This window comes from Solea solea, chromosome 19 (genome assembly GCF_958295425.1).
Source record: "Solea solea chromosome 19, fSolSol10.1, whole genome shotgun sequence".
NCBI lineage: Eukaryota > Metazoa > Chordata > Actinopteri > Pleuronectiformes > Soleidae > Solea > Solea solea.
This window is the reverse complement of record NC_081152.1, coordinates 8,553,582-8,570,884: the sequence shown is the minus strand read 5'-3', so window position 1 is coordinate 8,570,884 and position 17,303 is coordinate 8,553,582. Positions and strand designations below refer to the sequence as shown.

Genomic DNA, 17,303 nt, shown 5'->3' with positions numbered 1-17,303 from the left:
AATCCGCCCAGCTGTTCAGTCTATTCCCTGTTTGTCTCACTCTGTTTATTCATCCACTATTTATTTTTTTTCCTTTAGGAAACACAACAGTTCCCAACTTACACGAAGTGAAGGAGAACATGACCATGGGAACCACACTTGTGACCAATCCCAGTGGAGGATTTCTGGTAAGGCGGACGTTGCACTTCATACTATATGAAAGGACATTTTTCCATACCAAATATACAGCAAGGGCAGGACTGAACTCTGCAAGAAACTGGGCTGCAGCTCCCTGTTCACTTGGCCTTTTGACTGTGTAGAAACAGTGGGTTTCAGCCGGAGTGTTTCCCAGCTCTGGGAAATGTAACAGGATACTGTAAATCAAGCATGTGATGTATTGGTACGCGATTATGAGATTAGCAGGGTGTGCAAATTACAGAAACAATGGACTGCATTTAATGCAATTAACAGTGAGTGTTGTTATAACTCTTCGCTCTGTTTGTACTGTAATTCCAGAGCCTTCGGAGTTAATAAAAAAAACATCTGAAAAACTGCGATTTCAACAAGATGTTGAACAAGACTTGTCACAATATAATTAGCAATTACTATAATGTTATTGCCGCGCAATTTATGTGCATTAAGTACCTTTAAGCCTCGTTAAACGGCTCTAGGAATAGAAATGTGCCTGTTGTTCATTTAGTTCAATTTTGGACTGAAATAGCTCAAGATGGATTGGATTTAAATTATGTAAAGACATGAACACGATCCCCAGAGGGCCGAGTCCCTTCGGAATATTGAAATCTTAAGCAACAACGAAAGCCACATTTTGTGGTTTTTAGTGAAATACCCCAATAACTATTTTTGATTGATTGATTGCAATGGAATTCAGGTCAGAAATCCCACACACTAACATTTCAGATTAGATGGTAAACATTTTCACAAAGCATGTAGCTTTAGTTGGTGAACTTGTTCGTGTGCAACAAGAACACATCGACATCCTTGCCAGAGTAAGGAAAGCACCAGGTTTGTGGAGCATGCAGGGAAATCTACAGGAAATGAGGCTGAAAGATTGAATGATATTGTTCAATTTTCCAGTTATTGAAGGTCATTTTAAAGCCTTATTTCCTCGCGGACTCGCTTTTTTCTCCTTTCTTCTCCCCGTTGGTTTCGTTCTCTTAAGCAGAGTCAAGTTTGAAGGGATCCAGTGTGGTTTTTTTTTAATCGTCTGTGTGTTGTACAGTATCCTCAGCTTGAGTAGTTCTTTCCTCTCGGTTTCTGTCTTCAGCGGCCCTGCAGCCTCTTCTCACCCATGACCTCATACTGGTGGAAACCTAACCAGTCACATCCTGTAAATACTGTCTCATGCAACCAGAGTTTCAGTTTGTTTGTGTGTGTGTGTGTGTCCTGTCTCCACAGGCGTGTGGTCCTCAGTATGGCTACATGTGCGGGCAGCAGCAGTACATCTCAGGAGTTTGTGCCAACGTCAGCTCTTCCTTCCAGATCCTCAACTCCGTGGCGCCGGGTGTCCAAGGTACGCAGCCCGACACAAAAATAAGACGCTGCAGAGCCCGCACAGGAAGTGACAGTATCTGCACAAATTCCCTGTCCGGGATAAGCGATAATAATCTACCACCCAACCACCCTGACATCAAACTCCCTAAGTGAAGAGGGAGCTTAGAGCATTCTTCTTAATGTAAACTTCGTCTCTGTCTCACCCCCAGCCCGTCTTCTATGTCGTATGCCCAAGTTAGGACACAGTTCACTGGGCCTGCACTCTGTTTCCTGCCAAGGGAACAATGTAGACAGTAAACTGTCAATTTCTCGCTCTGATTCTCCTGTTTTTTTTTTACTTTTATTAAGCAAAAAACAAACACACACACAAAATTTGATCACGCATTGCTGCCAAAACGTGTTAAAATTAAAAGGCCAGAGTCATTCAATTATTTTTTTTTTGTTTTTTTTTTTTACCCATAACTAAATGAAAGTGAAAGAACTGAGGTTGCACTTCCCTTTTTTTTTGCTTTCTTGAGTCAAATGAGATGTCACGGATGCCTGGCATTTAAAACCACTGATGTCGAGGAGTTAAATAATGAACTGCATGACATGACCTGCACCTGTGGAAGTAAACAAATGTTACTGTCTCATCATGTTAGCTGATTTTAAACTTATTTCAAACATTTGAAGTGATGGCAATTTGTCTTGTCTGCTCTTCATAGGCCTCTATGATTCACCCTCTACCTAGATTACCTGATTATAGGTTAATCATAGAGCTTATTCATGGATTACTAAATTAATCAACAACTATTGTTCGTAATTAAAACAAGCTTTCTGATTTGCCAGCTTCAGATACTTGCTCCATATAACTGAGGAGTCATTAAAGAACTGAATTTTGCTTTGTGGACAAAACAAGACATTTGAGAACATCCTCATTTTGAGGTTTGGGGAACACCAATCAGCATTTTTTTTTTTATTTTAAATGTTTCTGACATTTTATGAACCAAACAACAAATTGATTAATCAAGACAACAATCAGCAAATTAATCCTTCAATCTGGACGATGTGTATGTCTTAACTTTACATCATTATCATCTATAGCCATGGTTGTCAAACTTCAGTGAATATCAGTGTTAAAAACACTTTACACCAGTAATTCACAAGTAAACCAAACAAAGAAAGAAAGAAATCAAAGAGGCGTTTGAAACGTGAAACTTTTATGAACTACAGTTGTTGCTCTTGTCTTCCAGAGTGTGCAAAGGAGCTGGATATCGTGATGGTTCTGGACGGATCGAACAGTATCTACCCCTGGGAGAGCATCATCAAGTTTTTGGATGGCTTCATCAAGAATATTGTGATTGGGCCTAAACTCTCTCAGGTCAGTCACGTGAATGAATTAAACATGAAAGAATGGGCTGGTTATTAAACACTGGACTCTGTTAGAAAACTTATGAATGAAGGAATAGATTATTTGCTGCCAGCTCCATTTTTATTTCATCTTAGGTTAAATACCCTCGATTGTTCAATGTTCCACATGCTGTTCTTTATAATGCAGACTTCATGAACTTCATTTTAACCTCTCTGTTCTACCTTGACTGTATTTTTTTGTCATCTTGTCCACCGTTGCTCTGCAAAGAAGCAGTTTTTTTTTTTTTTTATAAGGGTTTCAATGATCTGTCCTGCAGCTAGTGTAGTTTTTCCAGAGGGAAACACTGGAAAACTCTTCTGCCTGTGCCATCAAGTGGTTGCAAGTCACATCTTCCATGGCTTCTATAGTCCTCTGCCTGCTGTATAAAGAAAATCATGTCATCAAACAAATCCCACAGACCCAACCACAGCCTCAGCAGACTTTTAGGGAGGGGACAGAGGGAAGACAGGGACACAGAAAGAGAGGAAAAAATACATACTGTAAGTTAGATGAGGGTAAAAATGTATGTGTGTTTCTGTGTGTTTCAGGTGGGTATAGTGTCCTACGGTGAGACCGTGACTCACAACGTCAATCTGAGTCAGTTTACCAACACACCTGATCTGCTGGCGTTTGTCAAAGATCTTCCTCAGCAGACCGGCTTCAAGACCATGACCTTCCTGGGCATTGATACGGCCAGGTACTCAACACTAGCCCCTCCCACTCGTTTGGTTTGGCGTTTGGAGGTTGTAACAGATCTTTGTGGCCTTCAGCTCACCTCTGCTTCATGTTAAAGCTGAGGTCATTTTCCACAGTTTTCCCGTAAGACAAACATAAGTGTTGTGGGGAATGCAACGTTTTATCATCTGATCTTTTCGGTAGATTTGGGCCACACGTTGGTTAAAACCAATACCAATTAAATTAGATCAGGTTAAATGATCCAAGTATTCCCTCACAGTTTGGAGGTGAATACTCAATCCGGCAATCAAGAACAATGTTGGATAAAGGCTTAAACAAGCAGTTTAACACATAGTTGCATGTTTTGGGAAAGCTCCAGTGCCTTCAGACTGTGAACACGACCAGGATCTGATCCGACCTTGGACCTTAGGGAATCTTAAATGTATCCACTGCTCAACAAATTACTTTTCAGCTCAATCAGGTCATTTGGTCATTGTAATTTGATGAAATTGCAAGTTAGCGGAGCGAAAATACAATAACAAAATCATCTGACATCATAGGAACCTTTGTGAAAACACATCCTCATCCATTGTAACGCGTAAAAAAACAAATCATTCGGAGGTGTATTTTGTGTGACGCGTGTAAGCACATCAATTATTTTAAGGATCAAAAAACAAAGTGCTTCATGGGAAGAAACAGATGGAGTCAGAAATGATAAACCAGGTGCTCAGCTCTTTTTCTTAAAAAAAGAAAAAGAACAGAAATTCTTGGTACGTCGCCATGGTGAAAGCACACATCGACTGCACGCAGGTTCAAAAAAATATTATCAACCAGCAAATAAATCACAAAAACCACACCTGGTGCGCAAAGGCCTTTAAATACTGACACTTACTGTTTGATCTCTGGGATTAAAAAGGAGGTGGAGCAACAAGATGTTTGCAAATATTATGTACATTTCGTGTTTCTATTATTTTCTCCTTGGTGTATATCCAGGAAGTGCTCCTGAAGTCGTTGAACCTTTGATTCAAATGTGAACGCTTTCCACCAATCAGGAAAGAGGCCTTCATGCCAGAGCGAGGCGCACGGCCTGGCGTGAAGAAAGTCATGGTGATTGTCACCGATGGAGAGTCACATGACTTCCATAACCTTCAGACGGTCATCAAAGACTGCGACGACGATGGCATTGAGCGCTTTGGCATCGCTGTGAGTGCACACTGGACTTGTGTTGTTGTTCTCTGTGTTCACAGTGAATTGTTATTCTTAATTGATTATGTGGTAACCGTAGTGATATAAAGCCATTTTAGTAGGAAATCTAAATTTGATGTTCTTCTGAATCCTTGGAACAGATCGAGTGTGGCGCACCCACAATTTCGTCGTACCCTAATGTGCAACGACAATAAAGCCTATTCTACTCTATTCTATTTAACAGCAACCACTGGTGTCATTGTGTTCCCAGGTTTTGGGAGACTATAATCGGCAGAACAAGAGTGCAGAGCAGATGCAGAAGTTCATCAACGAGATCGAGTCCATCTCCAGTCAGCCACTGAAAGACCACTTCTTCAACGTGTCTGATGAGTGGGCTCTGTTGACCATCGTCGACGCTCTGGGCAGCAAGATCTTTGCCTTGGAAGGTGTGACCTACTTTCGCCCGCCGTACATACACTCAGTTCACTCAGCGTCAAATAACTTCTAAGTGCAGTACAAAACTTAACAAACCAGACACACATACTCACCAGGACAAGTCGCACCTGGTCTAGTCTTGTGCAGCTGTAGTCCATCTGCTGCAAGGTTCCATGTGTTGTATATTCGGAGACGGTTCTCTGCAAACCTTGATTGTAACATGTGGGGTTTTTTAGTAACAGTTTCCTTTCTATCATCTCGAGTCAGTCTCCTCTGATCTCTGAAGGCATTTTCTCCCGGAGAGCTGCTGCTCACCAGCTATCATTCTCTCTAACCTCTGGAGATGGTTGTGTGTGAAAATCCCACCAGATCAGCAGTTTCTGAAATACTCAGTCTAGCCCATCTGGCACCAACCACCGCTTCAGATCACTCTGATGCTCAGTTTGAACTTCAGCACGGTGTCTCGTCCATATCTACCTGTCTAAATGTTTTCAGTTATTGTCACTGTGATTTGGTGACATAGATATTTGCACTAAGAAGCAGTTGTTTGTTATAAAGTGGCTGGTGAGTGTATGCAGCAGACAGAAGTTATCTGGCTACAGACATGGTATCAGTGTTATGGAGCAGCTGTGGCTCAGTGGTAGACTGGGCAAGTCCAACTTTATCAGTCTACATGCCAGTGTGTCCAATGGAGACTGTGTTAAAAATGTGACATTTCACAGCTTGGTTTGGTCAATATTCTCTCAGGCTCGGGTTCAAACCGCACCCTGCTGTGAATGAGTGAATGGTCAAAGATGCTTTATATATATATCATATATAACTAAATGTGTAGGAATATGTTTATTTCCAACAATGTTGCACTGTTTTCATCCTCTCTTTCTCTCTACACTGAAATACTAGTAAATTTCCATCATATATATATATATATATATATATATATATATATATATATATATATATATACAGTATATACATATATGTACATATTTAATTCATCTTTTCCTTCCTCAGCCACAAAGGGAAACTTTACTACCTCGTTTGAGATGGAGATGTCCCAAACTGGGTTCAGTGCACATACATCCAAAGTAAGTCTCATCCAGATTATTTATGCTTTAGAGCAAGTGTGTCAATTTGTGAAAATTATACATTATAATTAGAATCTAATCATAATGTGAAAATACTATATCATTCCAGTTCCAGATACCTGTGACTAAATGTTTTGTGTCTTTGTAGATCCACTGTGATCTGTAAGTTGTAATGCACATGTGCAAGTGGTCATTTTGGGCACAATGTTGTTGAAATAGCACTTGTTTTTCCCCAAGAAATTTCAGTTTCATAATATCTTTTGTAAAAAAGACGCTTAATTAAAGCGAAAACCTTATTTATAGGTTATTACGCTATTATTTTACTGCTCTGGCCCACTTGAGATCATATTGCACACTATGTGGCCGCTGAACTAAAATGAGTTTGACACCCCTGTTTTAGAGGAACACACAAATCCAACAACTGTCATGTTAAAATGTGATTTCATCTGTGAGTTCACCGAAATGAGTGAATCATAATCCGTAGGTCAGGGGGAGGTTTACACGTATGCAGGCGTTTAGTTTAGAGGGAACTTAATTTTATGTCCTTGCGTGCGGGTGGATGTGCACTGGCATGGATGTCTGCTCAGCTAATGAAATAATCCAGACACAATTCACCAGGGTTATCTGTGCTGCATCTTCAGCCCTTTAGTGAGTCAGTAGCAGCTCCCACACACACACACGCACACACACTCCTCTCTTTTCCCCTCGTGCTCGGTCTGGTGCTGACCTCAGACTGGTGCTGTTGTGTCTGATTGCACGAGTGTGGGAGATGGAAATAAAGAAAGGAAGGCATCACAAATGTAAACACAAAGCAAGGACAGCGCGCGCGCGCGAGAGAGAGACACTGAATCAGACGCTTTGTCACTCCTGTAAAAAACAATATGTTTACTTTTAGGCCCTTTACACATGTCGTTATTCATTCATTAGGTATTTCCTGTGTCTATTTAAAGGCAAACATGGCGTCTTCCTGCTCCTGACTCATGTTTATCACCTCTCAGGTCAGTGCGTGTGTAGCGTCTGTGTCTGCAGTGCCTCGGCCAGCTCAACAAACGCAGACAAACTTCATTAAGCGTCAGTGCGTGAAGCCGAGTGTCATCTTTGACTAACGATCCATGTTATGTCCACCGTGACCCCTCCCCTTCCTTTCGATAACGCTGTTTCCTGCTGAAAAAAAACAGCCTGATTGACATTTTTATGACTCTTATGACTTTTTTTTTTTACTTTTAGTGCAAATGATCACTTCGACTTGAGAATTAACAGAATTGTTTTATTTTTTATTCTATTTTCTTCTCCCATCACAATGGGACAAATCATGTCGCTCACCAAAAATGCTCCAAATGCTTTACTCTCCCTGATAATCACCTTCTGTTGCCTTCTGCAGGACAGTGTGTTACTGGGAGCAGTGGGTGCGTACGATTGGAACGGGAATGTGGTGATGATAAATGCAGGAGAATCCATCAATCCAGGGAAGAACCAGTTTTACGACTCCAAGACTGAGGCTGGATACGAACGGCTGGCTGGATACCTTGGTGAGTTGACCACTAAGTTCAATTTCCATAAAGTCAGCCTTTGCAGTTGATGTCACCGTTCTTTCGCTATTAAGATTTGACCCTGACCCTGTTGGTTTGTTATTTGAAAAGCCAACAATTCAGAAGAACGAAAGGAAGAAAAACATATCTAAGAGTATAATGCTGCACTGCAATCAAATGAGCTTTTTACATGTATCCGTGTACACACACAAAACCAATAAATGCAATACACAACCACTATTCACACTCCTAAAAACACATAACTCTAAAAAGCAAAATAATTTATATTTACATCTTTTCATGTTTTCCTCATCAGTTTTATTAGCTTTTTTAGCTTTTTTCCAACCCACCCACATTCAAAAATCCTTTTTTTAATTTTGGAAGCTTTTCCTCTCTGTCATCCCTTAAATCATCGTCAAATTAAGAAACTAAATGACAGCTATAAAAGTTACGGTCATTAATGGAGATCCATTATTCAGCTTTATTCCAAACAAATGTAAAACAGAGAGCAAGATAAAACAACATCATCCGGGAGATTAACTAACATTTTACAGCTGCTGGATAAATATACAGTCTCCCTCTCTCTCTCTCTCTTGCATGGAGGATTGAGATACGCACTGTAATTTGTCCAACACTCCGCAGCAGATGGCTCTCGCTGCGTCTCATAAATAATAAACTTCAGGCTCGCTTCTCTTTGTCTTGCTGCCTTTTATGGCTCGCAGAACAACCACAGCATCTGAATGTCGACTTATTTAATCAACATGTCATCTGCAGCAGCACTGGTAGTTCCAGGCTTACGTACTGTAAACTCAGCTGTTGGCATACGCACGTATCATCGCATCTAATGGGCTGACATAGCTCTCATGTGCTTGTCTGCTCCGTGTGTGTCTGTACATTTCCTACCAGCTTCCTGCCACACATTCAAACCACTGCAGTATTTATTGAATTGAATATTTGCTTTTCTTTGCCTTTCCCTGCAGGTTATGATGTTCAGATTGCATCCACCCCAGGCGGAGTGCTGTACGTCGCTGGTGCACCACGGTACAACCACACGGGCCGAGTTGTTATCTATCGTCTGAGTGAGACCAACGACATTGTGGTCACGCAGATTTTAAAGGGAGAGCAAGTGAGTTTTGGTGTCCGCACTGTCAACCTCAATCATACTCGGTTGCAAGTCAAAGCCAAGCATTATGGTTATTATGGTCATTTCACTCGCGCTGTTGCAGGAAGCCGGCGAATCAGCATCTTTGTCTTTGGCCTGATTTTGACCATTGAGACAAAGACTCAAACAAATGTTACTTTAAATATGTTTTATACTGTTCAAATTTCAAGTTTAACACAACAGTGTTTTTTCCTCACTAAAACGTTTTGTTTTGCCTTCGTTTTAAATTGCTAATACACTATTTCAACATGCAGTAAATTGTAAATAACTGCCAGATATTGAAAGTTATCCTGGAAAAGCACTTAGTCACAGGACATTTTTTGGCACCTTTATGGTTAAAATAAGCTAAAGTATTGGCAAGAATCTGGTATTACCATTTATATCCCGATACAGGGGTGATGATATAATGTATTATTAATCTCACGGATTAAATAACTATGCTATAGGCCTCAACAATGCCCAGTTTTCTTTATCTTGTGGGAGTCTCTGTTACAAAACAACTATCAAGTGAGTATTTCCACACGGAGGAAACAGTATCATGCTATGAAATAGTGCAGTATTTCGTTGTATCGAAATCTTCTCACACCTCTACCCCGCCTTGTGTCTGCCTCCGCTGTACAGATTGGCTCCTACTTCGGCAGCGTCCTGCAGACTGTCGACGTGGACGGTGACTCCTACACAGATCTCCTCTTGGTCGGCGCTCCAATGTTCATGGGCTCAGAGCGGGACGAGCAGGGACAAGTCTATGTTTATAAAGTTGAGGTACTGCGAGACGTGGCTGCGTCGGACATCATGGGCATGTTACGCTCAGCTCATGAGATTGATTGCCCCCCTCCTCATGTCCCTGTGTTTTTCCTGCTTGCTTCATTACCAGGGCGACAACTTTAAGCATGAGTTCACGTTAAAGCCGGTCAACCAGTCCTGCTGCACTGCCCAGTCAGCCAGCTGCACTCATAAAAATGAACCATGTGGCGCCCGGTTTGGTACGGCCATTGCAGCAGTGTCAGACCTCAACCTGGACGGATATAACGACGTGGCCGTCGGGGCACCATTTGAGAACGACCACAGAGGAGCCGTCTACATCTATCACGGAGATAAGACGTCCCTGAAGGAAAAGTTTGTGCAGGTGAGACCAGTTCCTGTGCCTCTCCGGATCCTGCGGGGTGATTTTGAACTTTATGTTTAGCTTCTCTCTCTCTCTCTCTCTGCTTCTGTGGTGTCTCCTCCTCAGCGGATCCCTGCAGGTGGGGACGGTGAAAAGGTGAAATTCTTCGGTCAGTCCATACATGGAGTCATGGATCTAAACGGAGACGGAATCACCGATGTTACCATCGGAGGCCTGGGCGGGGCTTCTCTGTTCTGGTGAGCCGTGACCTGCCCTCAGATATAAACAGTCGCTCCTTAAACAACACATTCCTCTCCCATCGTAACCGGCAGCAGTGCTCGTATCCCGGAGTCGCCGTCTTGCATGTCTGCTTTGCATTGTCTTATTCGGGGGTTTAGACAGCTGCGCGCGTCCCACCGGGCATGTAGGCTGGAGACTAACAACTTCCTAATGATCTCTGTGTTAAAACCCCTGGCGACACAGCTCACTGTTGGAGACCGGCCTACAGACTTTAACCCCCCAAAATTTTTGAAACATCAGCCCACACCCTGGTTCAACTTCCCAGGCAGACCCTCTCCCACAGTTTCTACTGGCAGGGGCTCAACTAAGCTGTGTGAAAACTTCATTTCCCAAGTGACCGAGAGTTTAAATAGGATTTGGCAGCAGGCCGCGGTTCCTCTTGGACTGAAGCACAGCGGTTGGGCGGAGAGAGAGAGCAGGGGCCAAGTTTCATGCTCAGTATGCATCCGTGTTCCCTCCTTAAAGAGATTGGAAGGATGCAGCAATCTCTCCCTCGCTCACTCCTTGACATTCAAGTATACTCATCATACCAAAAGTAAAACTTCTCCTTACGCTTAAAAAGGTCTCTGACTCAAATGACATCTTGAATATGTTGTTAAAAGGTGGAATTGATTATACTTTCAACTTCTGATGGTTTCCAGCCTTAGGTTCAAATCTGATAAACTTGTGAAAGTGGTCATGAGATGGATAATGTTGTAAAGAAGTGGGAATATTGAAATTAGCCAAGTACAAACAATGTAAAAGTTCTTTACTTGTGTTTCTTCCTGTGTCGGTACCAGGTCCAGAGATGTCGCGGAGCTCCGTGCCAACATGACGTTTGATCCCGTTAAAATAAACCTGCAGAAGTCTCAGTACCACTGTGAACATGGTGGACGCAAATCTGTGTGCGTCAAAGCCGAGGTCTGCTTCGTCTACAGCGTCAAATCGGACAACAAGCACTTGAGCTCCGCTGCGGGTGAGCCATGACATAACATCCTAGGAGCTATATTCATACTGGTGTCGTTGAACGTATTTCTGTTCCTCCTAAATCCTCAAAATTGTTCACTTGTTTTTTTTTATGTGACGTGTTGTGCAGAGATCCGTTACATTCTCACTCTGGATGCCCTGCGTGCCAAAGCCAGGGCGGCATTCATCGACGTGGACGATAAAAATGATCGCAGGATTACCAGAAGCTTGGCCATCAACGACCGAGAAAGAACGTGCATCCAGGAGACCTTCATGATGTCGGCAAGTGCTCTGCTCGCTCTCAGCCGCATGTCCCTCCACGGAACAGTAGAGAAAGCAGCAGAGTTTTTGTTGCCGTTCATTCATGGAAGTCTGCAGCGTTGTAGTTTTACTGGAGATGTGCACGGTGTTTGGAGCCAGAAATGAGGCAGAGCAAAGCTGTGAGGAGTCTTGTGTAGAGCAGGAAGACACTGGTCCTAACATAAAACAGACCCGTTTTGATCAAAGCATACCAAATACAGCCCACTGCTGTACTCTGAGTGATAGATTATCTGCAGGCATGAAGAGGTGGAGCGATGAGAGAATGAGAAAATGCGTTCAAATGAAAGATGGAATGAGAGAGAGAGTGAGAGAGAGAGGAAGAAGAAAGTGAAATGACGTGATGGAGGATGTGACAAAGTGACATTGCGGGTCAAAGAGGGATTTCTACAAGCTCATCACAGACTGTGAATCACGGCTGAAGCCTTTGTGAACAATCTTTAAGTACAAACAAATGTCTGTCAAAGTCTGTCTGTATTTCTCAGCGTAGCAGTGTTTCTGTACATGTGTCACCTGGTGACATTCCCACGCTGCACACAGGAAGTGATTTTATTTTTTTTATTTTTTTTATGTCAAGACATATCGCTAGGAAAGTTAAGACAGGTTAGCGTTTGACTGAAAACCCAAAGAAGAAACCTGTTCTTTCAGCTCTTTGAAGGGGGAAAAAAAAATAATTTTCCCTGCTGCTGTAAACACACAAATGCTCCAAAGGTTTTTCAGATGAAGGACGCAGCATACAAATATTTACAGAAACATTGTTTCTGTTCACTAAGACCAAAGAAAGGCAGAGTAATAACATCATCAACGAGAAGTTACAGCTTTATCCTCTCACCTCTGATCCTAAGCAGTCAATGTGACACTTAGAGGCATGCGTAGGAAATTTCTCATTCCACTCCGTTCACTGCGGCAATGGATTTTTCTGATTAGCTCCCCTCGGGCGAGAGAAAGAGGAACTAATCAGTAGAAGCAGCTGTTGTTCTGTGTGCTGAGCATGAATACCTGCTCTGTTCCACTGTGCCACTTTGTGCACTAACACGGTCATGACATAGTCCGGGGTGGAGGTCGCCAGGGGTCAAGCAACTTGTGACGGACACAAACAGCACCGCAACGATCTCACTCTAGTCCAAAGTGAAGAAAGCAGATCCAGACAAGATCACGAGTGTCTAATACTCAAGCAGTGAGTCCAGCTTGTTTTAAGTCCACACCGCACCGTGACCAGCAACCAAAACCAGTTAGGAAAATCACAGATTTAAAAATAAACTGTGTGTCAACTGCAACATTCAAAACTTCCATTGCCTGGTCCACGTCTTCAGTTCTGTCCTGCAACACGGGCATTGAGTCACTGCTATCAGTGCACACTATTACAGCATGTCATGTACCGACACATGTAAATAGAGCTAATGAAATTCACTGGGGTCGGCGAAATGGAAGTAGAAAATCAATAGCCTACATACGGTAAGCGGCACTCTGCAAGCGGTTGACGTACGGTATGGTCACGCGTTGACTTGTTGTAAGCAACAGGCACAAACTGCACTTAAAGCCCAAAGCTGCACTAAAGTCCGCCGCTAAAGTGCAACCTCATGTTTGACTTTCTCTCCCCCTCCCACTCAGGATCCTTCTGGGTTTAATCAAGTTTTGGCAGCGGCTCAGAAGGATCCATATTTATGACTTACACTGTCCAGCGTACAAGACAGAAATGTGAAGCAGCTTTTTCAAAGCGGTGTTTTCATGTTTGAGAAGTAAGAGGGGCTGTGCACACGCACAGGTTTTTTCACTCGCATGTATGGAGCCACGTTAGCAGCATTTCTTCTAGGGTTTAAAACACCCAACAGGCAATCCAACACTTTGTTATAGTTTGGAATATCTCAGCAACTGTAGATTAACTTTTGAAGTGAAGACATTTGTGGTGCATAGTGGATGAATCTTTTGATGATCTCTGGCCCAGTTACCACACCCTCAGCCCTCACTTTGCTTCACTGACTGTGTTTCTATCAAATACAATCAAGCAGTGTATAAGTTCGTTATGATGAGTGGATGCATTTGTTGTAGTGTTGAAACTAGGTTTTATTTTAGTGCAACAGCCAGTGATGAAGACATGTTCATATGTTCATATTTAGAAGGCGGCATCAACATTTCTAACACCTCAGTTGCTCATAATTACGGTATGAATATTATGTCATTAACCAGACTTGGGGAACACAATTTAAAGGTTCATTTTATACACAAACCAGTCACATCACCCTGGTATACACGCTCTTATACAGTGGAACTGTAACAAGAGTTGTGTTCCAAGTCTGACGTAGTCTGTGCACATGTCGGATATTTGAAGTAGTAGATTTGTTTTTATTTCTTCATCCTCCTTCATCTTTTATTTCCCTCTCTCGTTCTCTGTTCTCAACAAACAGGCTCACCTGGATTTCCGCGACCCGCTCATGGTGTCTCTAGAGTTTGGACTTGCCAATGAAGACGAAGGCCCCGTCCTGGATGAAAGCCTTCCAAGATCCATTAATAAGACAGTAAGACCATGCGCTTCATGCCGCCTATGAACACGCCATTAACTGCCAATAACAATAAGCAGAATGGGTTTTTTTTTTCCTGTAGCAGACAGGAAGCATTTGAAACTCATCACAAAAGCCTGTTTTTATAATCCAAGAGTGAAAAGTGTGCTGTTCTTGTCTGGCTCAGGACTCACTGTTGTTACAGAACATTAGCATCTGCAGCAGCTGACTGCCATCCTTCAGGGTTTTCCTCTAGTCTGCGTCAGTGTTGTAACAACCACACTTGAAAAAGACTTCCCACACTCTTGCATGCATATTTTTCCACGTAATTGTTGCAATGAGTGACGTGTCCACATAAAGAGGACAGATATCACACCAGAGCCTGGCTTGTGTGGAACACACACACACACACACACACACTACTGTGTGACACGAAACACGTCTCAGCACGGGCCAATTTGTGATGTGTTCAGGAGCCTCGACACATCCTGACGCCTTCAGTGTCAGAACCTGTCAAAGGAGCGGTGCACGCTGTGAGGAAGTGTCGTGGAGTGCAGGACACACACACACACACACACACACACAGAGAAAAAGGGGAAGTCATCAAACGGAAGCAGCAGTGTTTCTTTTGATATTGTGCTGCAGCTGATAAGTGCTTTGGTTTCTCATCCTTTCTTGGCTGAGTCGACAGTGTTGACGTTAACACCCCCACACACTCAGGCTGCTGGTCAGGCAAAGGAAATGAAGGTCACCTGAAGTCACCCTTCTCGTCAGGGACACAAACTAATACACAAAACAACAACAGGAGATTCAGAAGCCCAATCTTAGTGTAATCCTAGACCAGTTTTGCACATTTTTAAGGTTAATTAAATGCTGTAATTTGTGTCTGATGTTGTTGTTTTTCACTATTGCAAATGTTAAATGAACATGTTTTTAATTCTTAAAAACTTCTACTGCTTTTCTTGTAATGAAAAATCCATAATCTATCTAGACAGAACTTCTTATGTTATTATGCTTTAATGAGCTATAAACAGTCTAGGTGTTACGCTTAGACCCTCACAAGGGATTTTTAAGCACATTCTGCAATGAGATATTAAATCTGACAAACTTTACACCTCTAATAAAATCGTATCTGTGTTGTATACTGTATATTATACATTTAATTAAAATGTTTAAATGCATGTTTGCTTCCAGTAACTCTTGACAGGAGGTCAGAGGTTCTTTTACTGAAAAAGTTTTTTTCTTCCAACATTATTTTTGTTGTCTCTTCACATCCAATACAAGGATTCAAATGAAGCAGTTTACTGTAAATGACATTTGGAAGCCATCCCTCACAAAATAAACAGTCTCCAAGATGACCAGATGACCAGCATCTCTACAAAAAACTTGAAACACTTAACAGTTTATTGTGACGTTGAGGAATGAGGGTCACTGCTGCTCATAAAACATCTGTCTCTTGTCTTGTAGATTCCCTTAGTGGACTGTGGGAGTGATCAGAGGTGTATCGCCGACCTCTCCCTCAAAGCAGAGCCCAGTGTAAAAAGGTAACTCTAAATTAGCATCATGTCCAATGTAAAACAATAACAGTTCCTCAGTGTGTACATAGTATTGTGTTGTCCACTGTAAATCTGTCTCTCTTATCCACACAGGCTGCAAAACATTATTTTAATATCACTTTACCTGAAGCATGACAGTGTCACAACACAGTAGTCAGGCTTTAATAGCTTAAAAAAAACTAATGTGTGACTACCCCCTTGTGGAGGGATGTGCGCATCACAATTATTTTTCCCTTTTTCCTTTATTTACTCCTCCAGCATGGTGATCAGAGCAAACATTGACAAGTTCGATGTCAACGTCAACATCGGAAACAGCAAAGACAACGCGTACAACACTAAGATCATCCTCAGCTTCACATCGAACATCAACTACGTTAAAGTCGAGGTGAGGCGTTGTTGCAAAGTGTCATCTCCATGTCGTCCACGGCTCAGAACGCTGTGCGCTGATGTTCTCTGTTTTCTTTCAGCCGGAGAGAGAATGCACTCTGAATCACACTAAAGTGGAGTGTGCTGTCGGATACCCGTTCCTGGGCAGCAATGTCGAGGTTTGTTTCAGCATGTATTCATCTTTGCTGCGTGGGAACGCTGTTAATGAAATGCTCCACGTGTTCTGATATCCACAGGAAATGTTCAAAGTGAAATTTGAAGTGAATCCCGCACATGTTCAGGAACTCATTCAGATCAACGTCACGGCCACAAGGTGAGAGAGAGTCGGTCGATTGTTTGTTTTTTTTCCCAATTTTTCCAGTGTGCGTCTTTTTATTAATTCAGTAGAAAAACAATGTCTGATTTGTTTGTTTTACATCCTCCACAGTGACAGCGAGGAGCTGCCTTCTACGCTGAGTGACAACTCAGTACAAATCTTCATCCCTGTCAAGTATGAAGCTGGGTTCATATTCTCAGTGTGAGTAGTTCCTGAAGAGGCCCATTCAGCATTTGTCTGTATAATGAGTTCATGTTGTATATTAATGTTATTTATTTTTATTTCATTTATCTAGACGGCCTGTTGACGAACACATTGTGGTAAAAGAGGGCGAACAGTATTCCAGAGTGTTCAATGACACCAAGATGATCGGAGAGGAGGTCAACATCAGCTACACGGTTAGATAACCTGTGTGATGATTTATTCACATCCATTTAAACCTTAGTGCTCACACAACTTCTTATATGGACATCCTGGGTGTGTGTGTGTGTGTGTGTGTGTTCATAGGTCACATCTTCAGGCTTTACAAAGTGTGTCTTTTTCTTCTCTGTGTGTCTTTGTTGTAGTGATAATGTTGCACAAGTCACAACATTCATTGTTGTTATTTAAAAACTAGCCAAGCGGATTTTGAACCGTGACGTATTTCCACGTTTTGCAAATTCGATACGATTTTAAACATGTCGAGTACTTTTTGCTCAGGTGTGTTCACATATATTTGGTGATAATGAAAGAAAGAAAGTCATCAAATTGCCTTTATTTAACCAGGAAAATCCCATTGTGATCAAGAACCTCTTTTTCAAGGGAGTCCAGGCTGAGAAAGGCCGCAGCAAATATGACGAAACATGCAACAGTTACAGATTTACACAGTCAGTTAAAACACAAACAGAAAACATGTAAAAAAAAAAAAGAAAGAAAAAAGAATCAGA

General features: G+C 42.1%; 1 protein-coding gene across 1 annotated transcript in view; it reads left to right on the top strand.

Annotated features, from left to right (window-relative positions):
• The window catches only part of itga1 (integrin, alpha 1), a 54,142-nt gene that overhangs the window by 32,887 nt on the left and 3,952 nt on the right, over positions 1–17,303 (top strand). Inside the window, exons 4-24 of the mRNA XM_058617362.1 lie at positions 79–167; positions 1,396–1,510; positions 2,724–2,851; positions 3,430–3,578; positions 4,609–4,759; positions 5,013–5,187; positions 6,188–6,261; positions 7,643–7,790; positions 8,771–8,916; positions 9,574–9,714; positions 9,827–10,078; positions 10,184–10,314; positions 11,137–11,312; positions 11,433–11,584; positions 14,026–14,136; positions 15,586–15,662; positions 15,933–16,059; positions 16,142–16,219; positions 16,298–16,374; positions 16,489–16,578; positions 16,673–16,775. Of these exons, the coding sequence (XP_058473345.1) occupies positions 79–167; positions 1,396–1,510; positions 2,724–2,851; positions 3,430–3,578; positions 4,609–4,759; positions 5,013–5,187; positions 6,188–6,261; positions 7,643–7,790; positions 8,771–8,916; positions 9,574–9,714; positions 9,827–10,078; positions 10,184–10,314; positions 11,137–11,312; positions 11,433–11,584; positions 14,026–14,136; positions 15,586–15,662; positions 15,933–16,059; positions 16,142–16,219; positions 16,298–16,374; positions 16,489–16,578; positions 16,673–16,775 (2,690 nt within the window). The remainder of the gene's footprint in view (positions 1–78; positions 168–1,395; positions 1,511–2,723; positions 2,852–3,429; positions 3,579–4,608; positions 4,760–5,012; positions 5,188–6,187; positions 6,262–7,642; positions 7,791–8,770; positions 8,917–9,573; positions 9,715–9,826; positions 10,079–10,183; positions 10,315–11,136; positions 11,313–11,432; positions 11,585–14,025; positions 14,137–15,585; positions 15,663–15,932; positions 16,060–16,141; positions 16,220–16,297; positions 16,375–16,488; positions 16,579–16,672; positions 16,776–17,303) is intronic.